An 18,772-nucleotide genomic window follows, 5' to 3' on the forward strand; every position below is an offset into this window, starting at 1 on the left:
CAATTCCAAGTGCTTGTCAGGGTGGGGGTCCCCAGTTCAAATTTGATTATTTTGGGGGGTCGCAGCTTGAAAAGTTTGGGAAACCTTGATGTATTCGGTCCGGGAGGAGGCGGGAAGCCAGTGGAGTGAACGGAGGATGGATGTGTGTGTGTGTGTGTGTGTGTGTGTGTGTGGGGGTGTTTTTGTTGTTGTGAGATGATATTGTTTTTAGATTCACAATAATAATATTCCATCAGCTTCAAGTGATTGTTTGAAATGGCCCGTCTACGCCCGAGCGAGTACGGGGGAGCGCTCTCTAAGCAGGGGAATAATAAGGCCGTGGATGGGATTAGCATTTGTGCTAGCTCTAAGACGATGTGTATCATTCACACAAACATGCTGTCTGTGCTGTTCTGCAAAGATGAAGAGGTGTTTGTGGCTCTGGGTTTCTTTCTCTGTGCATTCATGCCCACGGTGGGTTACTGCACTTGAACATGGCCGTGAGTGTGTGTGTACACTGTAGTGTACATGAATGTATTTGCACACTTGTCCACGTTTGTTTGGTTTTAAATATATATATGCCGGCTCATCCACATGCTGCACGGCAGGACTTGTCAAGTAGGTCATGTACACTGAATACACACACACACACACACACACACACACACACACACACACACACACACACACTGCATGCTGTTGAGTGGCCTCGGGCGCATCTCAAACATCAGACAGTATGGGAGTTGCATTCTGACACCAATTATGCAGAAAGGATGGGGACTTGTTGCTGATGCCAACAGAGCAGTGGGCTGTTGGATTTCCTCTGCGTCAGCTGTAGCTCAAGGCATGGATTTTGTGCGTAGAGAGGGGGGGTATCAACACCAAAATTTCATCAAGCACCATAATTCCCTCTGTCAGATGGTTTGGTGTGTGTGTGTGTGTGTGTGTGTGTGTGTGTGTGTGTGTGTGTGTGTGTGTGTGTGTGTGTGTGTGTGTGTGTGTGTGTGTGTGTGTGTGTGTGTGTGTGTGTGTGTGTGTGTGTGTGTGTTCGCTTGTTTGCCTATAGGCTCGAAGCTTTGATACATGGGAGTGGCACTCTTTACATCTCCCAACGCCCACCAGAACATATATACAGAACATAGAGAGAGGGAGAGGAATGGAGCAAATATGTGCATATTTCCTCCAATGTTAGTTTAGCTAAACCCCTCACGGAGAAGGAGACAGAGAGGGGAAGTGAGGGGGATCAAGTTAAATTGTAGATGAGTTTATTAATCCCTAGTGATGGCCATACTCACTAATCTAATGCACCGAAATTGTGCTATTTCCTCCCACAAGTCATTCTGTTTTGTGATGCATGAGTGCGACCGTTTCCCCCCTGTCGGTATGTGGAATTAACCTGTTAAGACCTGGAACGCATCTGTGTCATTTTTTTATTTGAGCTAAAAAGCATTATTTTACACTTTGGCTATTAAAAAATAGCAGATATACAAGCTCATAGCGCCGCACCGAGTGCCGCGCTATGAGCTTGTTGATCTGCTATTTTTGAAAAATGAAAATGTGTGCAAATCTTTGAATATATATATATTTTTTAAAGCGAACATTTTAACTCAAATCTTTGCTTCTGGCGGTCCCTGGAACAAAATATTTTGAGATGGGGGTCCGCGGCCAAATACATATTTTTGGGGTCAAAATCTCAGTATCTCAGGGTCAAATACATTTTTGGGGTCCTTCACATGAAAAAAATTGAGCACCACTGATATAGAAACATACGTTTTTCAGAATACTGTTGGGATTTAGGAGACATGTAGAATCGGCTTCAGGTTTTAAAGGGTTAAACAGAGCACTGGGTTTTACATCGATAGTATAGTGTTTTCCGCCGAGGATTTTCTACTTTCTGTGCAGTAAGCATAACGGGTTGAGTCACGCTTTCCCGGTTCCGCTGACCAGACACTGTTTCCCCCTGTGTCATTTCACGAAGGATCCAGTCGAAGACACATGCACAAAGCCATGCGCGTACCGTAGAGGCACCGGAGCCAGCACCCGGTCACCTATAACTTGTGTAATGGTCTACCTATCTGCTTGACATTTCCACCTGACCAGTGCTCTGCGGTCAGAGAAGTCACTGTTGCGTGTCTCCTCGTCTATGACATTCCCAAAATACACCGGTCAATGTAGTACTGTATCTTGTCAAACGTGTTGTCCTGTGCAATGTGAACTCCATTTGGATAATGATCTTCAGTAGTTTCCTCTGAACATAATGCACTGTAAGGGGGAGAATGGCGCTACTGTGGAACTACAAAATAATATACAAAAAAAGCACAGTCAAATAAACACCAACATTTATGTGTGTCAAATATTATTTTGGAATAGATAGTTATTATTATTTGTTATTTATCAGTCTCCACCTCATTAGAAGTTTTGGTGGAACACTAATTTAATTATTGAATGTGTCATGTTAATTTAACTAGGCTAAGTTTCTCATCTATAGTAATTATTAATAATTAGTTGTATTTTGGGGATTTTATTATGAAGGTTAAATTTTTGACAGGAAATGGTGCATCTTGTTTTAGGTAACCTTACATGGATTTTGGGAACAATGGGGGAATGTTTGGTGATGGTTGACTTCTGCAGCCAAAACAGATTGTAGCCCACTCCTTTGGGGGAAGCACTTGTGGACATCCAGTAGGTGAACGCATGATGTCAGATATATTATGTCAAGGTTTGAAACTGTAACTGTTGATATATTCACTGAATGTTTGCCCCAAAATAGGGACACCAGGGTTATGTCTTCAAACTGGTGGCAACTGGGGGTGAATTCCGGGCATGCACCTTCTATACTTCTCATGTTCAACTTGAAAGCTCTAGAAGTGGGAAAATGATGGTTTCTCAGTCTTGAATGTGTCCAAATGGAAGCATGAGCCAATTACTTATGCTTTGAATATGTTAAACATGTCTCCAGAATTGGGGCATGTTTAGCATATTTTAAATAACTCTCCCAGACTGTGCTGTGAGTGAAACCTGCTCAGAATGTTGCTCAAATGTCTAAATGGGGACCCTGCAGTCTGTTGTTGACAGATGCTGCTCTTATATTGAGTGGTGAATGCCAACAATAGGACTTAATTGAATAGCGTTGGTTTCCCATCTGTTGTAGGAATATCATATTTAGTTCCCTCAGTGTTATTTTCCTGCCATGGAAACATATGTGCATTGTGCAACCTTGCGTTCTCATGTTTTTTGGTTGTAGGATAGTTTTTTTTATTTTATTTTACGCATACAGTTAGCCTACCCCCAACACGTGCGTGTGCACACACGCACACGCACTCGCACACGCACACACACTCAATTTGACAGTTCTCTAGTGGACCACCAGCCAGGCAGCAGACAGCTGTCTAAGCCTGGGTGAAGTGCACATATTTTGACAGCATCATCATCCTGATGTCTAGACTGAAAGCTATAAAAACACGATGCAGAAGAAGCCTGGACTTGGCTGACATTGTGGATCGTCCATTAAACGTTCTACATCTCCGCTCTCCTTAATACATTTTATAACAATATCCCATTCTCTCCATTATACTTACCCTCAGCCTCATTTCCCTTTTGTCCTCCTTTTCATTCCTGTTCTTATGTCTATCTGACTCCCTCACGATAAGAATACTTCCATTAAATTCGAGCCATATCCTTCTTTTGTAACTCTGCCGGTTTCCTTCTTAACTTACAGTTATCCGTTATCTGAGCTCCTTTCAACATAAAATTGTCCTTCGCTTATCTGTCTTTGAATCCCCCATCCCCCCCCCCCCCCCCCGCCACTCAGCCTCCACTTCCTGGTGTTCCACACGGAGGAGGTTCACGACGTGCTGCGGATCTGGGACGGCCCCCAGGAAGGCGGGGTCCCGCTGAGGGAGCTGAGCGGCTCTGTCGTGCCCCCGGACGCCCACAGCACCTTCAACACCATCAGTCTCCAGTTCACCACCGACTTCTTCACCAGCAAGCAGGGCTTTGCTATGCAGTTCTCTGGTGAGAGGGAGAGGCTGGTGTGCGTGTGCATGTGTGTGTGTGTGTGTGTGTGTGTGTGTCTCAGTGGTGGAAAAAGTACTAACATTTCGTACTTAAGTAAAAGTATCATATAATACTCCATTATAAGTAGAAGTCCGGAATTCAAATTTTACTTTTGAATTCAAAATTTACATTTGAAAATAGCAGATCTACAAGCTCACAATGCGTCGCATAGAAACGCATTGTGAGCTTGTAGATCTGCTATTTTCAAATGGCCAAAATATATATAGGGCTGTACAAATAATTGTAGTGGAGTAAAAGTACAATATTTGCCTCTGAGATGTAGTGGAGTAGAAGTAAAAGTAGTGAAATTTGGAAATACTCCAGTAAAGTAAAAATACCTCAAAACTGTACTTAAGTACAGTACTTGAGTAAATGTACTTAGTTACTTTACACCACTGGTGTGTGTGTGTGTGTGTGTGTGTGTGCGTGCATGCTCATAGTGCATGTGTACATGTGTGGGTGTACAAAGACAGAGAGAGAGAGAGAGAGAGAGACTTCTGAACTTTGAGTGTACAGCTCTTATACCAACACGGTCATACAGTTCAATTGCCGTAACCACTATGTTCCTGCTTCTGTGTGTAGTCTCCACGGCGACCTCCTGCAATGACCCGGGCCTGCCCACCAACGGCACCCGCAGCGGTGACAGCAGGGAGCCCGGGGACCCTGTGGTCTTCCAGTGTGATCCCGGCTATGTGCTGCAGGGGGCCAGCAAGATCACCTGCACTGAGATCAACAGTCGATTCTTCTGGCAGCCGGACCCTCCGACCTGCACAGGTACACACACGAGCGCGACATTCCATCGTTCATGCAGAAACGTTCTGCTAGAGAATGCCGTCTGCAACGCTAAGCTGATTATTGTCAATGACTGACGTTTGCCTGTGTCATGACATCAGACATAACATGGCAAGGAATCATTCATAATGGAATTTCTGCTTCTCGGCTTAACTCTTCCAGACCGGGAACGCGTCTGTGTGTCATTTTTAGATTTCGTTTGGCTATTCAAAAATAGCAGATATACAAGCTCATAGCGCGGCACCGAGTGATTTTCATGATTTAGAAAAATCATGAAAAGTTGTGCAAATATTAGATTTTTTTTTTTTTTTTCTGACATTTGTAGCTCAAATCTTTGCTTCTGGGGGTTCCTGGAACTACATATTTTACAAATGTTCGCTTAGAAAAATATGTAATCCAAGATTTTGTACGAATTTTCACTATTTTTCAAAAATAGCAGATCTACAAGCTCATTGTGCTCGGTACTCGGTGCCGCGCTATGAGCTTGTACATCTGCTATTTTTGAATAGCCAAAGAAATCTAAAAATGACACACAGATGCGTTCCCCGTCTCAATGGGTTAATATAATCATGAAATGTTATAGAATACTAAAAACTGTATGATCTGATTAGGTACGTGGTGCTGTATACCGCATGACAGCGTCCCCGTTTAATGCAGCCTCGAGACTTCGGCCATTTGCCTGAAATAATAAAAAAAAGAAAAACTAGGTATAAGCATTGTAAACATTCCCTATATTATTCCCAGACACGGCCGCTTGATAGAGTCCTGAAGTGAATCTTAAGTGGCTTGCCCAATTGGCCTGACCCCTAGACATCTTTCTGAGCTCACTGCGACAGACACAGAGATCTGATTAGCCCCCCGTCTCAATAACACAGCAGATGCTCCATCAGACAGACTGCTCTGCATTGCAGTCCCTTTTTTTCGTCGTAGGACTATACGATCGCATTAACTTTGTGCTCTGGAAAAACAACGCAAAGTCATTAACAGTCGCAATTAAGGTGCCATAATTAGCTGCCTTGTTCAATCAGTGCTGGGCTTAATTAGTTTGATAGCTGCCGTGGAAAAACACAAGCGGAGGGCCGTGGGCAGACCAGGTGAGAACCTGTTGACCGGTGTGTCAACGAGCTTGAGTTGTGTCTCAATATTGTGTCCACCGCAGGTGCTGAATGTAAACTGTCTTTTGAGAGTGTCAGCGTAGCATTTCATGCACTTGTTCTCATATACTTCTTAATTATAAGGCCGCCCATAACTCTGAGAGTATTCAAACGTAACCAATTGGACCCGTAAGGGAGTCCTAGTAGACTAATGCTAGTCTGCTACACCGTACAATCCGGTGTCTGAACCCATTTTTACACTTTAACCACATGAACCCCAGCCTCCCTATTCGAGGGCAAACAAAGCAGTTCTACAAGCTCGTGTATCGTGACATGTTGTGAGCTTGAAGATCTGCTATTGTTGGCAAAGATATTTGGTGTAGAGGGGTAAAAAGGAGGAGGCCCTGTAGATCCCTGGGGGACTCCGGGCAATGAAGTTAATAGGTTTATAAAGTGGGGTTTATAAAGGGTTGAGTTAACACTTTAGATTTGACTGTTTATCCTTATTATTAATGCCATTTTGTCCTCTGTGGATAGCTCCATGTGGAGGGAACCTGACAGGACCCAGTGGGTTGATCCTATCTCCTGAGTACCCTGAGCCTTACCCCCATGGCAGGGAGTGTGACTGGACCGTCACCGTCACGCCGGACTATGTCATCGCTCTCAACTTCAACCAGTAAGCTCTGCTCATGACCCACGGTGCCCCAGGACTGCATACTGCATTGCACTTCAAAACCAGATTTGATCAGATTTGGCTGTTATGGTGATAAGCAATCCAAAAAGAGATTATCAAATTTAACCACTTAAGATGCCCAAAATGATCACTTTACTTACTTCCTAATTATGCCAATTTGATGCGTTTTGCAAGCAATTACCTCTCATCTCACCCAGGCTTAGATGTTTTCCAAGCCCCTATTCTCTGTGTATTTTCTCTAGGTTCAGCCTGGAACCCAGTTACGACTTTTTACACATCTACGACGGGCCCGACTCCCTCAGCCCCCTGCTGGGTAGCTTCTATGGCACAGACGTTCCCGATCGCATCGAGAGCAGCCTCAACACACTCTTCCTGGCTTTCCGCAGCGACGCCTCGCTCAGCAGCAATGGATTTGTGCTGCAGTACACAGGTACATGGCTTGTGTACCGCAAGGAATGATTGACGATTCATGTTCAGTTTAGCAAGCCAAATGGAAGAAAACTACCATGAAGTGGAGTTCTGCGTGTGCGTGCATGCGTGTGTGTGTGTGTGTGTGTGAGATGCATGCCCTTTTGAACGCGCCAGCGAAACAATTCATGTCTCTCTAAACTCTCCCTCCGGTGGTGTGGGAATGGATTCGCCCTGTGCTGCTTATCGACCTTGTGCTTTGTTCCCCTTTTTAACTTCGTCTCGTTTCAAGTCCAAAACGAGTGAGATTAGCAGTCTGCAAACTGCTTCAGAGACGGAGCTGGCTCTCTCTGCTGTGTCGTCTTGATCACAACCCTCCCATTTGCACCATCGGCTTCTCTGAGTGTAATTACACTGAGCTGTGCCTCCACAAGTGGCCGACTATAAAAGAACGAGGAAAATGAAACACCCAGAACATGCACATACTGACGCAATCAGAGACACACACACACACACACACACACACACACACACACACACACACACACACACACACACACACACACACACACACACACAAGCTACTAAACCCCTTTTGATTCTTCATTCTTGATTATGAAAATAAATCAGACTATGTTTAGTCGTCCATATCTAGAAACGTTGACATGAAATGTATTTCTGCTGCCGAATATTGCTAATCATTTTAAACTAGCCTGTGAAATGAATCAATATTGATCAACTGCATGGCCTATTTCTCACCTACAATCTTATCAGATGCTATTTTCTGACAACACAGACACCTGAGGGGCAGACGAGTCTGGAAATTGCCTCACCCTCTCGATTCTACTGTCGCCGTCTTCAGTTTTCTATTCAATGAAATCGATGGGGCATGGCCACTGCAGAAGTTAAAAGATGTGTCTCATCAGTTAAAGCAAACACTTTGTTGTGTTTGTTCCATAAGCTCACTGACCGTGGCATGTTGGTTTAGAGATGGGGGGGCGGGACGGGGGGACGGTGTGAATTAGATGCTGATGTGCAAGGTAGACTATTATGCTCCCCACCTAGAGCCAGTTTCTCCACCTCCAGGCTTCTGAGTCACGACTTATATGCATTACTTCAATTAAAGCTGTAGCACCACATGAATTAGTTGTAACGTATCTCTAAATGACTAAATATTAACGTGAGCCCTTAGGCAGCACTAACATCTACTTACAGCGGCAGACCACTTTGACTGCATCAACAAACTGATTGAAAGTAACAAACGACCACAACCTCGCTAACGGCATTTGCAAGATAACATATTACGCCTGATTGTATTTTATTTGTGATGATTGTTTTTTTCATTTACGATGATGTTGTAATTTAAGCGATACTGTGCTTCAAGAGAGACGGATCCACAAATCCACCATGTTGGGGAGTGTGCTGGGTTGCACTATAGCCCCATCTGCGATTCACAAATGCACGGCGTAGGGCTATGCATGGAGCACAGTATCGATTTGAGGCTGTGATGCTCCTGTCTCCCTTAAAGACAGAGAGACAGGTGTTGTGTGTGTGTGTGTGTGTGTTTGTGTTTGTGTTTGTGTGTGCACGCCATGTGTTGGTGTTCTTCAGCAGTGTGTGTCAAAACATTATAGTAGTTCAATGTTTGCACTTCATTAAAGCATGTAAGTCAATCGAGTGATCCGGGTTTGTCTTTTGGTCCAGTCATTAAGCAGTACTGGTCCATATTTGTGTTTTTAGTGTAGGCTGCATCGCTCAGTTTATTCCAGTGTTCATTGGATGGGATGACTCATGTCAATTTATGCGACTATAGCCTACATTACTTTAAGAACAGGCTATGCACGACTGGCTAAGTTCTGCCATAAATAGTCTTGGTGCAACAGAATTGATCACAAATGACTAAATAACTAGCTACTATGCCTCTGTAGGGACTTTACACCCTAAATTAGTGCTGTGCTCACATTCAGCCGGTGCAACCCTACACTGGTGCAATAGTGGTCTGCAAACAGGTTGGATGATGTGTATAAGAAATCTGTGTTTTCTTGTGTGTTGGGCTTGCATGGGAACATTCCCATTGCCTGTTGTGTCACGTGATCCGCTAAAGCCTTAATTCTGCTAACAGACATTTCACATTTAACAAGCTCTAAATTAGACACGGTAGCTCTGTTAAAGGCTTTGCTTGAGAGAACGGTTCTAAATCTCCCCGAATCTTTTACCTGATCCCAGATTGACCCCTCGCTGCCCGCTCCTTGCTGGTTCCTTGCTTCTTGGCTCATGAGCAAAGCGTTAGTTCCATGTAAGCAGTTCAACCTCTTCGGGAGCCTATGGAATATAGCCCAGTCCATTTGCAGATTGCACGCAAATGGGGTGAAAAGCACTAGTGTTTTTCACTAACACGTTCTAACCGCAAGCCACCCCTTAACTCATTTCCCACAATATTAAGTGCAGTGTGTGATACTGTAGGGCCAATCTGGTTGAGCAGATGGACCCAGCGTGTGCCTCAGCAAAACTCCCTCTCTCTGCTTCCAATTCTCTACACTAATGAACCGTAACCAAATAATACATAAATTACTGCCTCCGTTTCAGGCAAACAACACAACGTTAAGGCATGTTTGGCTGTGGTTTTGGCTCCATTTGGAGGGAGAACAGTGGGCTGACGAGTTGGCCTGGCTCGTGTTTGGTCAGCCCGCCTGCCACTAGAATATCCATTTCGAAAGCTGTCGCTGTCAGACCTTCTAAAGTAATGGTTATCTTCCTCTCTCTCTCTCGATCTCTCTCTTTCGCTCTCTCTCTCTTGCTCTCTCTCTGGCCATGTCTGATTAGATTCTATAGGGACGTATGGACTGAAAGTCGCTGATAAACAGCTTTTATTATGATCATGGTTATGCTGCGATTTGGTATCTGGCACATATGATATGGAAAGATGCAGAAACTACATGCACGCACACGCATTCTCTCACTTTGCTTATCTGTTTGCACATTCTCACACTCGAGGATTTTTCTTCTTTCACATTACATTTGCACGCACGAACCCTGTCACAAAAAAAACAAAAAACGCTTAGAAGTAACACTGGACAAGCCAGGTTAACCCTTTAAGACCTGGGACGCATCTGTGTCATTTTTTGATTTGAGCTAAAACGCATTATTTTACACTTTGGCTATTCAAAAATAGCAGATATACAAGCTCATAGCTTGGCTATGAGCTTGTATATCTGCTATTTTTGAAAAATCGAGAAAATGTGTGCAAATTAATATATTTATATTCTTTTAAAGCAAACATTTTTAACTCAAATCTTTGCTTCTGGGGGTCCCTGGAACAACATATTTTGAGATGGGGGTCCGTGGCCAAATAGATATAATTTTGGGGGTCCTTGACATGAAAAAGTTTGAGCACCACATAGAAACATAGGTTTTTCAGAAAAGTTAGGATTTAGAAGATATTTTGTAGAATCGGAACCTCAGGTTAAATCCGGTGACTAACCTCCTTGCTATCAGACCGAGGCCAGTCTGTGTTTTGGTGCCAGCTACAACCATCACTTTACCACCTCCCCAAAAAGTAGATTTATTTTTGTATGAATTGGCAACCATGCTTCCCCTCCCCCTTTATAATGTGTGGAGTGCCCCAAGGTTATTTTGTTTTTATTCTGTTGCTGACTTATTTTTGTTATTTCTTCACTTTTATGTAAAGCGCAATATTTTATTTTTTCATTCTGTTGCTGATTTTATCAATTTTCTTTCATTTTTATGTGAAGCATACGTTGTTTTTTTTTGTGTTGCTGATTTGATTTCTTGAGTTTTATGCAAAGCAGTTTGTGACCTTGTTATTTAAGTGCTGTATAAAATAGAGGTATTATTATAAAGCTCTGCCTCTTTAATGGAGGAGAGGGAGGGCTCAGACCCAGATGAATGGCTGCAAAAGGCCTGTGCCCAGTTAGTACATAAACTACCTTAAGATTCAAACTGAGGTTTCTCCCTTGAGCAAAATATTTCCCTAAGCTAAGGAGTATTGTACTGTACTGTACTGTACTGTAGGAGCATTGAATAAAGCCTCTTAGGTGGTCTCGTTGCCTAAGTATTTAAGTTTAGACTAAGACTTTCACGGTAGTTACTGTCATAATACGACACATGACCACTTCTGTTACCATGGTTACACTTCTTTGGCAAAAAAAAAGAAAGAAAGGTTAGCCTAAGCTTCACGCGCATTATCTTTTAACTTTAAACGTGATAGCATTATTGTCGGTGATGGTTATCTTCTGCAAAATGGACAACAAAGAGAATACAAAAAAAACTCAAAAAATCAATGTTCGGACCTTGAACACTACAGTACTGTAGGTGTTCAAGGTCTTGATTTTGTAGACTGAAGTTCAAATCTATACTCTCAAACAAGTTGCTCATCACTCATAGTATCCAGTGGGTTTTCTCTCTCCCAAGAAATGTGTCTTGGCATCTCCTCCTATTCTTCAATCACCACACATTCAGCCATTGTTTTATCTTCCACAAATTATTTCACTTTTAAGAGACAAATATGGGTCCCTTAAACTTTTCTGAGGAAAACGGTCACCAAGGACCTTCTAGCAAAGGGAAAACTTAAGTAGCTATACGGGCAAACGCTTTGAGATCAAAGTGGTCCCCCTCATAAACCCTATCCAATATCCTAAGGAAATAAGCGTATGGTGATTTTATGCAACTCACTTTTAAGGCATTTAAGGGCAACCTTTGAATAAATGCTTTTAATGCAACCCGAGCACTGACCTGCCTTGGCTTGTGGGGACAGACAGACAGATGGCACACCTCGTGCCCAGCACCTCTGCCCAACCGTGAAGGATAGCATCCAACATCCACCACGATCAACAGCGCCTTGTCATTCTGCAGGGCGCTGCGTTGCAGCGAGGTTGTGCAGGGCACACATTCAGAATAGCATGCCCAGCGACGAGCTCAGAGAAGCTAAGACGGCTGTATCTGTGAGCACTTGATGAATTTGTACAATTTGGTGGCAGTGCTGTGTGTACGGCATATGCTATTTTCATTGGAGTTGCTAAAAATAAAGATATACTTCACTGTATAGCTGGAGGTTGTGAGTTGAAAAGGAGATATTTAACACTTATGCACATGAACCATAGCATCCCTATTCTGAGCATGTCATAATAGGCCAATATAGCAGATCAGCCAGCGGAAATAGCCAAACTACAAGCTCACAGCATGTCGCAACGTGTTGTGAGCTCGTCGCCATTTTCACCTTTTGTAAGGACATACCCAAAATAGGGATGCCAGGTTGAAAGTGGTTAATAATTAAGTATTGGTGTTTTGCTGCCAGGCTGAATTGGATCGGGCATTGTGTGTGGTGCGGTATTTTTCGATTGACCTACGTTGCCTGGAGCACTTGCCCTACGTTTTTGAGATGTGAGGCATGCTAAATTGGACAGGGGCTGCTTTCATGTGGACGTCTTCTACCTGACAACAGTATGGTGCTCCATTTGTCAAGACATCGCTCTCATGACCTCAAGGGTGGTGATTGATATGCGGTCAGATTCTCTGTGCGTGTGTACTCTGTGTGCGTGTCTACTACTGCATGTGTTGAAGTGAGAGAACTGTGTGTGTGTGTGTGTGTGTGTGTGTGTGTGCGTGCGTGCGCGTGCATGTGTGCTGTAAGGAATAGAGAGCTGGCATGTGCTGTGCATTGTCTTCTCTAGTTGACTGCACATAGAGTCTTGTGGTGACGGACAGGTGTGTGCAGTCAGCAGACCTTGGGCCGGAGCAATGTCACTCTCAATCAGCTGCCTGTCTGTCCGTGCTGCCATACATGCACTACACTGCCTCCTAACAGCACATACACTACCTCCATCCATACATACACTACACTGCCTCCTAACAGTACATACACTACCTCCATCCATACACTACACTGCCTCCTAACAGCACATACACTACCTCCATCCATCCATACACTACACTGCCTCCTAACAGCACATACACTACCTCCATCCATACACTACACTACACTGCCTCCTAACAGTACATACACTACCTCCATCCATACATACACTACACTGCCTCCTAACAGCACATACACTACCTCCATCCATACACTACACTGCCTCCTAACAGTACATACACTACCTCCATCCATACATACACTACACTGCCTCCTAACAGCACATACACTACCTCCATCCATACACTACACTACCTCCTAACAGTACATATACTACCTCCATACACTACACTACACTGCCTCCTAACAGTACATACACTACCTCCATACACTACACTGCCTCCTAACAGTACATACACTACCTCCATACACTACACTGCCTCCTAACAGCACATACACTACCTCCATACACTACACTGCCTCCTAACAGCACATACACTACCTCCATCCATACATACACTACACTGCCTCCTAACAGTACATACACTACCTCCATCCATCCATACATACACTACACTGCCTCCTAACAGCACATACACTACCTCCATCCATACATACACTACACTGCCTCCTAACAGTACATACACTACCTCCATCCATACACTACACTGCCTCCTAACAGTACATACACTACCTCCATCCATACATACACTACACTGCCTCCTAACAGCACATACACTACCTCCATCCATACACTACACTACCTCCTAACAGTACATATACTACCTCCATACACTACACTACACTGCCTCCTAACAGTACATACACTACCTCCATACACTACACTACACTGCCTCCTAACAGCACATACACTACCTCCATACACTACACTGCCTCCTAACAGCACATACACTACCTCCATCCATACATACACTACACTGCCTCCTAACAGCACATACACTACCTCCATCCATACACTACACTGCCTCCTAACAGTACATACACTACCTCCATCCATACACTACACTGCCTCCTAACAGTACATACACTACCTCCATCCATACACTACACTGCCTCCTAACAGTACATACACTACCTCCATCCATACACTACACTGCCTCCTAACAGCACATACACTACCTCCATCCATACATACACTACACTGCCTCCTAACAGCACATACACTACAACATACATACACTACCTCCATACAATACATACACTACTGTACCTCCATACAGTACATATACTACCGCCATACATACTGCACACTAGGGGTGTGCCGATATATCATCCCGCGATATATCGCGATACGTTTTTGTGACGATGTAACGTTTTGGCGTTTTTGTTTGCATTTTTTTTTTAATATATATTTTCATAAGCTTTTTCCCCCCCCATATATTTTCATAATAAAAAAGTGCCATATATCGTATCGTATCGATATTGTGAGCCCAATATTGTGTATCGTATCGTGAAATTAGTGTATCGGCACACCCCTACTGCACACTGTACACAGTTCTGTGTACTGTATATAATACAGCAAGTGCATAAAAACATATTAATTTATATACCCAATACCCATATCCATAGCAACTATATTGTGTGGTTTTCTATATTTGTCTTGACTTTAATCTGTGTGTTTTTTTTTAATGTTTAAATATATGTATATTGTCTTTATTCACTGTTACGTATTCTTGACGTTAAATATGCATATTTCTGTGACGTTTTCTGAAAGGTTACGGATACAAACGTTACGTATCCACAAGGTGCGATAGTAGGCGAACAATGCTGAACATACAGTACATAAGTATATTTTCAGAATGGGAGTAGATGGACATTTATGCAGCAACCTCACCAAGAGACAAACTCCTGATTATGTGCAATACATACCTGGCAAATGAGATAGTGATTGACAGACGGAGGAAAGCTCATAGCGAGTGATGGGCGGGAAGGAAAGGACGAAGGACGCAGTGAGGGAAGGACAGGGGGAAAAAAAGTAAAGTGGAAAGAATGGAACCGTCACAGTGTGATCTCACACACACACACACACACACACACACACACACACACACACACACACACACACACACACACACACACACACACACACACACACACACACACACACACAAAAAGAATGAAGCATGGAAAACAAAGTGTATTCAAACCTCACCCCGCTGATGTTCCATTGTGTTACCTTTCCCCACAGAGAACCCCAGGGAGTCTTGCTTCGAGCCCGGGGCGGTGCGGAACGGCACGCGGGTGGGTGCCGACCTCAAGCTGGGCTCCACCGTCACCTACTACTGTGACAGCGGGTACACGCTGGAGGGGGACCCCACCCTCACTTGCATCATGGGGGGAGACAGCAAGCCCAGCTGGAACAAGCCCAAACCCATCTGCATTGGTAAACACTGACATCTGGAGACGAAACGGAGGAAAACAAACAGGAGCCGAGACAATAGATGAAGCGCGTGCGGGAGTTTCACCCTGGTGTCCCTATTTTGGGCATGTCATTAAAACACCCCTTCTAATCATGTGGATCTTGGAATCCACATAGGAACAGTGTCGCTACAATGTGAATCCCAGGCTACAGTATACAGATATTTTTCTTAACCGATATTTTCGTCCTCCGTACAAAAGATGTCCTCACAAAAATATTTCTGTACACACATACTGTAAGCGCAGAAATACATTGATCACGGGAACGCATTCCCGATCAGCAGCAGATCAGGAACGTGCGTCTGTTAAATCCGGCACAAACCGGATTTTAAAATGTTGTGTTGGAAAAGAAATACCATTTTGCCCCCCCCGATTTGAAATGGCAATGCTATGTGACAGTGTCCCGGTGCCGCCTGGAGCTACAGTACAGAAGGGAGGTCACAGATGGGAGCGTTTTCAAAACCGTCTTATACAGTATGGCGGACATTAAACCGTGGAGGCACTGGACTACTAAGTAATATTTGGTATAGCAGTCGCCTTTGCTCGCTGATGATGAGGTGCAGTTGATGCAACAGTTCTAACTTAACTTGTAATTTGTCCTAATAGTGCTAAAAGACATGAACAACCCGGTATATATCCACCGTCATCGTTGTAGTTTCTAGGCGCAAGTAACAATGGGCATGCGCAAATTGAGCTGTGACCTTAACGTTTATCCAAATCTCTGTTTTACATGTCTGCACAAAAACACAGAAACATGACATTTGTGGAGGCACTTATTTTTGCCGCTGAGCTGATTGGTCTAATGATTTGCAAGATTAGCTCCTTACACACAGACACACACACAGACTGACCTGACCCTCTTATAGACCGCTGGCTTCCTGCTGAGTCAGGAGAGCCACGCCGCACTTTTCTTTTTAAATGTATAGCAGATCTACAAGCTCACAACGCGTCGCACGTTGTGAGCTTGTAGATGAGCTATTTACTCTGTGTGACACCATTATACGATACGACACACGCTAACACGCGTGATTATTTGAGAGCACACGCTCACTGCACAGAGTAATTCATGCATGCGTTGGTTTTGTACCATAAAAATCTTTAATTTAACCAATAATATCCTTGCTGGACTCACCTTGACTGTACAGACACATGCATGGTTAGTCATGAAACGCTTGCACATACATACACCATACATTGATGGTAAATAACACACACACACACACACACACACACACACACACACACACACACACACACACACACACACACACACACACACACACACACACACACACACACACAGCGGGTTTTAGGACCTTGGGCAGAGGAGAAGATGCAGGCCATGTCTCTGCAGGGCTAACCCAGAGGGACACTTGGAAAACATTGCAATTTCACTCTGGCAAACACCAGGGACATCTTCCAGCAAACCCCAATCAGACAAGAAAAGTAATTTAAGAGTGACTGAAACGGGGAGGATAGAGGAGAGAGGGTAAAAAAGAAATGGAATCTTTCAGTCTTTGCTTCAACCTTCCCCTCTCTCTCTCTCTCTCTCACACACACACACACACACACACACACACACACACACTCCTTTAATGTAATAATCATTTTTGGGGTTCTTGTTAGGCACAGTAATGTTTTGCTGAATTGTTGCGTCCTTTAGTAAGTTAATAAAAATATTTGTTTCTGTCTCTCTCTGTCTATGTCGCTTTCTCTCTCTCTCTCTCTCTCTCTCTCTCTCTCTCTCCGTCTCTCCGTCTCTCTCTGTCTGTCTCTCTGTTTCTCTCTCGCTGACTCTCTCTCTGTCTCTCTCTGTCTATCTATGTCTCTTTCTCTCCATCTCTCTCTCTGTCTGTAGCCCCTTGCGGTGGACAGTATTCAGGCTTGGAGGGTGTCGTCCTGTCTCCTGGTTACCCCGGCAACTACAGCAGTGCGCGGACCTGCCTGTACACTGTGGTGGTGCCTAAGGACTACGGTAAGCCAGAGTGAACAAACCGAAAACATTACATGGCTGGATGGACAGATACATGAGTGAAGAGATGATCTTTGACTTTAGCCAATCGATAGTCCGCTTGGAACCCTCGCTCATTAATGACGCTGTTGGGAAGACCGTAAATAATTTCAAGCTGGTGTAGGTGTGACAGTTTTTAATGACGCTAAGTGGCATACACATGTTAACAACCGTGTAAAGAAGGCCTGACGGAAGACGGCTGAAATCTTTTGGAATCTCTCCAGCTGTCGTGTAATTTCTACCGTACAGTGATTGAAAGTGCTCTTACCTTCTCTTTTATTTCACGGTATGGCAGCGCTACACACGAAGATCGTGTCGTTGAGACGGCAAACAAAATCTCCGGTTTAGAGCTCCCTTAACTCTCGTACTGTGAGAGAATCGTCAGGAAAGCTGATAGGATCATTCAGGATGAGAATCATCCAGACATCGAGTACATTACTGCTCCGCCCTGTAGCAGGTGTTACCACTCCATCCGTGTATGCACCAGCGGGTTTAGAGATAGCTTATTTCCATCAAAGGTGAGACCACTGAATCAGAGCTAAAGTGAACGCTTCTTGCACGGAAGGAATGTGTCCATTTGTAACTTGTCTACTTCCTTGTATTACGTGTTTTCTGTTCTTGTATCGGAGCCATCCACATTTGTATTAAATATGCAGTTTAGAATTTGGGCATTCAGCAGATTCAAGTGTGAGACAGGGAATGTTCCCTAGTCAGCAAACGAGGTAAATGGGCATGTAAGTAGCGTACAAAAAATACAATTTAGTGCATCAAAGAAACTAGGATTCCTTGCATCTGTGCATGTGTACAAATGACAACGCAAAGTAAGCAACCGACTAACCAAGACAAATAGATTTTAAAAAAAAATTGACAGCTATTTGTCAAAGGGAAAGACATGTAGAATGAATTTAAAGTGTATTTGTTCAGGTCTCATTGTCAGTGAGTGGGTGGATAATCCCACTCACACACCGATGGAGCTGATTCAATTAAGCAAGGTAGGCTATAGACCCAAGATGAACTGTATAAGATCCCTTATAGGTCCCTTGGCAACAACAGACTTAATGCAGAAGAAGCACTTGATTTCACGGATTACATATTTCCTGATTAAGGTGCAAATGAAAAGGTTTTCGCACGTGCAACGATGTCTTTACATTAGAACAAAAGTGCCATCAGGTCATCTTTTATGCTCAGCATTTCGTTGCAGAGGGGAGGAGAGATAGGCTACATGAATATATATATAGATAAAGCAGAGCTTTTTTTGTTTGTTTTACCCACACACCGGAGACGGGTGTGTATGGGAAACAACTCTGTGAAAAACGTACAAAAGGACTCTGCCGCGCCTCGCTCTTCACTTGTAATTAAAGTGTTTTAGTCGCTGCCATTGCTGAAGCATATCCTGGGACCAGAAATTAAAATAAGCAAAAGTATTT

At 43.8% G+C, this 18,772-nt stretch overlaps 1 protein-coding gene across 1 annotated transcript in view; it reads left to right on the forward strand.

Annotated features, from left to right (window-relative positions):
- csmd2 (CUB and Sushi multiple domains 2) overlaps positions 1–18,772 on the forward strand; it is a gene marked incomplete at both ends in the record, with an annotated part of 387,232 nt that overhangs the window by 265,874 nt on the left and 102,586 nt on the right. Inside the window, 6 exon segments of the mRNA XM_080442648.1 lie at positions 3,791–3,993; positions 4,618–4,809; positions 6,459–6,597; positions 6,858–7,045; positions 15,105–15,299; positions 17,193–17,309. Of these exon segments, the coding sequence (XP_080298774.1) occupies positions 3,791–3,993; positions 4,618–4,809; positions 6,459–6,597; positions 6,858–7,045; positions 15,105–15,299; positions 17,193–17,309 (1,034 nt within the window).

Source organism: Gymnoscopelus braueri (genome assembly GCF_963280865.1).
Source record: "Gymnoscopelus braueri genome assembly, chromosome: 11".
Classification (NCBI taxonomy): domain Eukaryota; kingdom Metazoa; phylum Chordata; class Actinopteri; order Myctophiformes; family Myctophidae; genus Gymnoscopelus; species Gymnoscopelus braueri.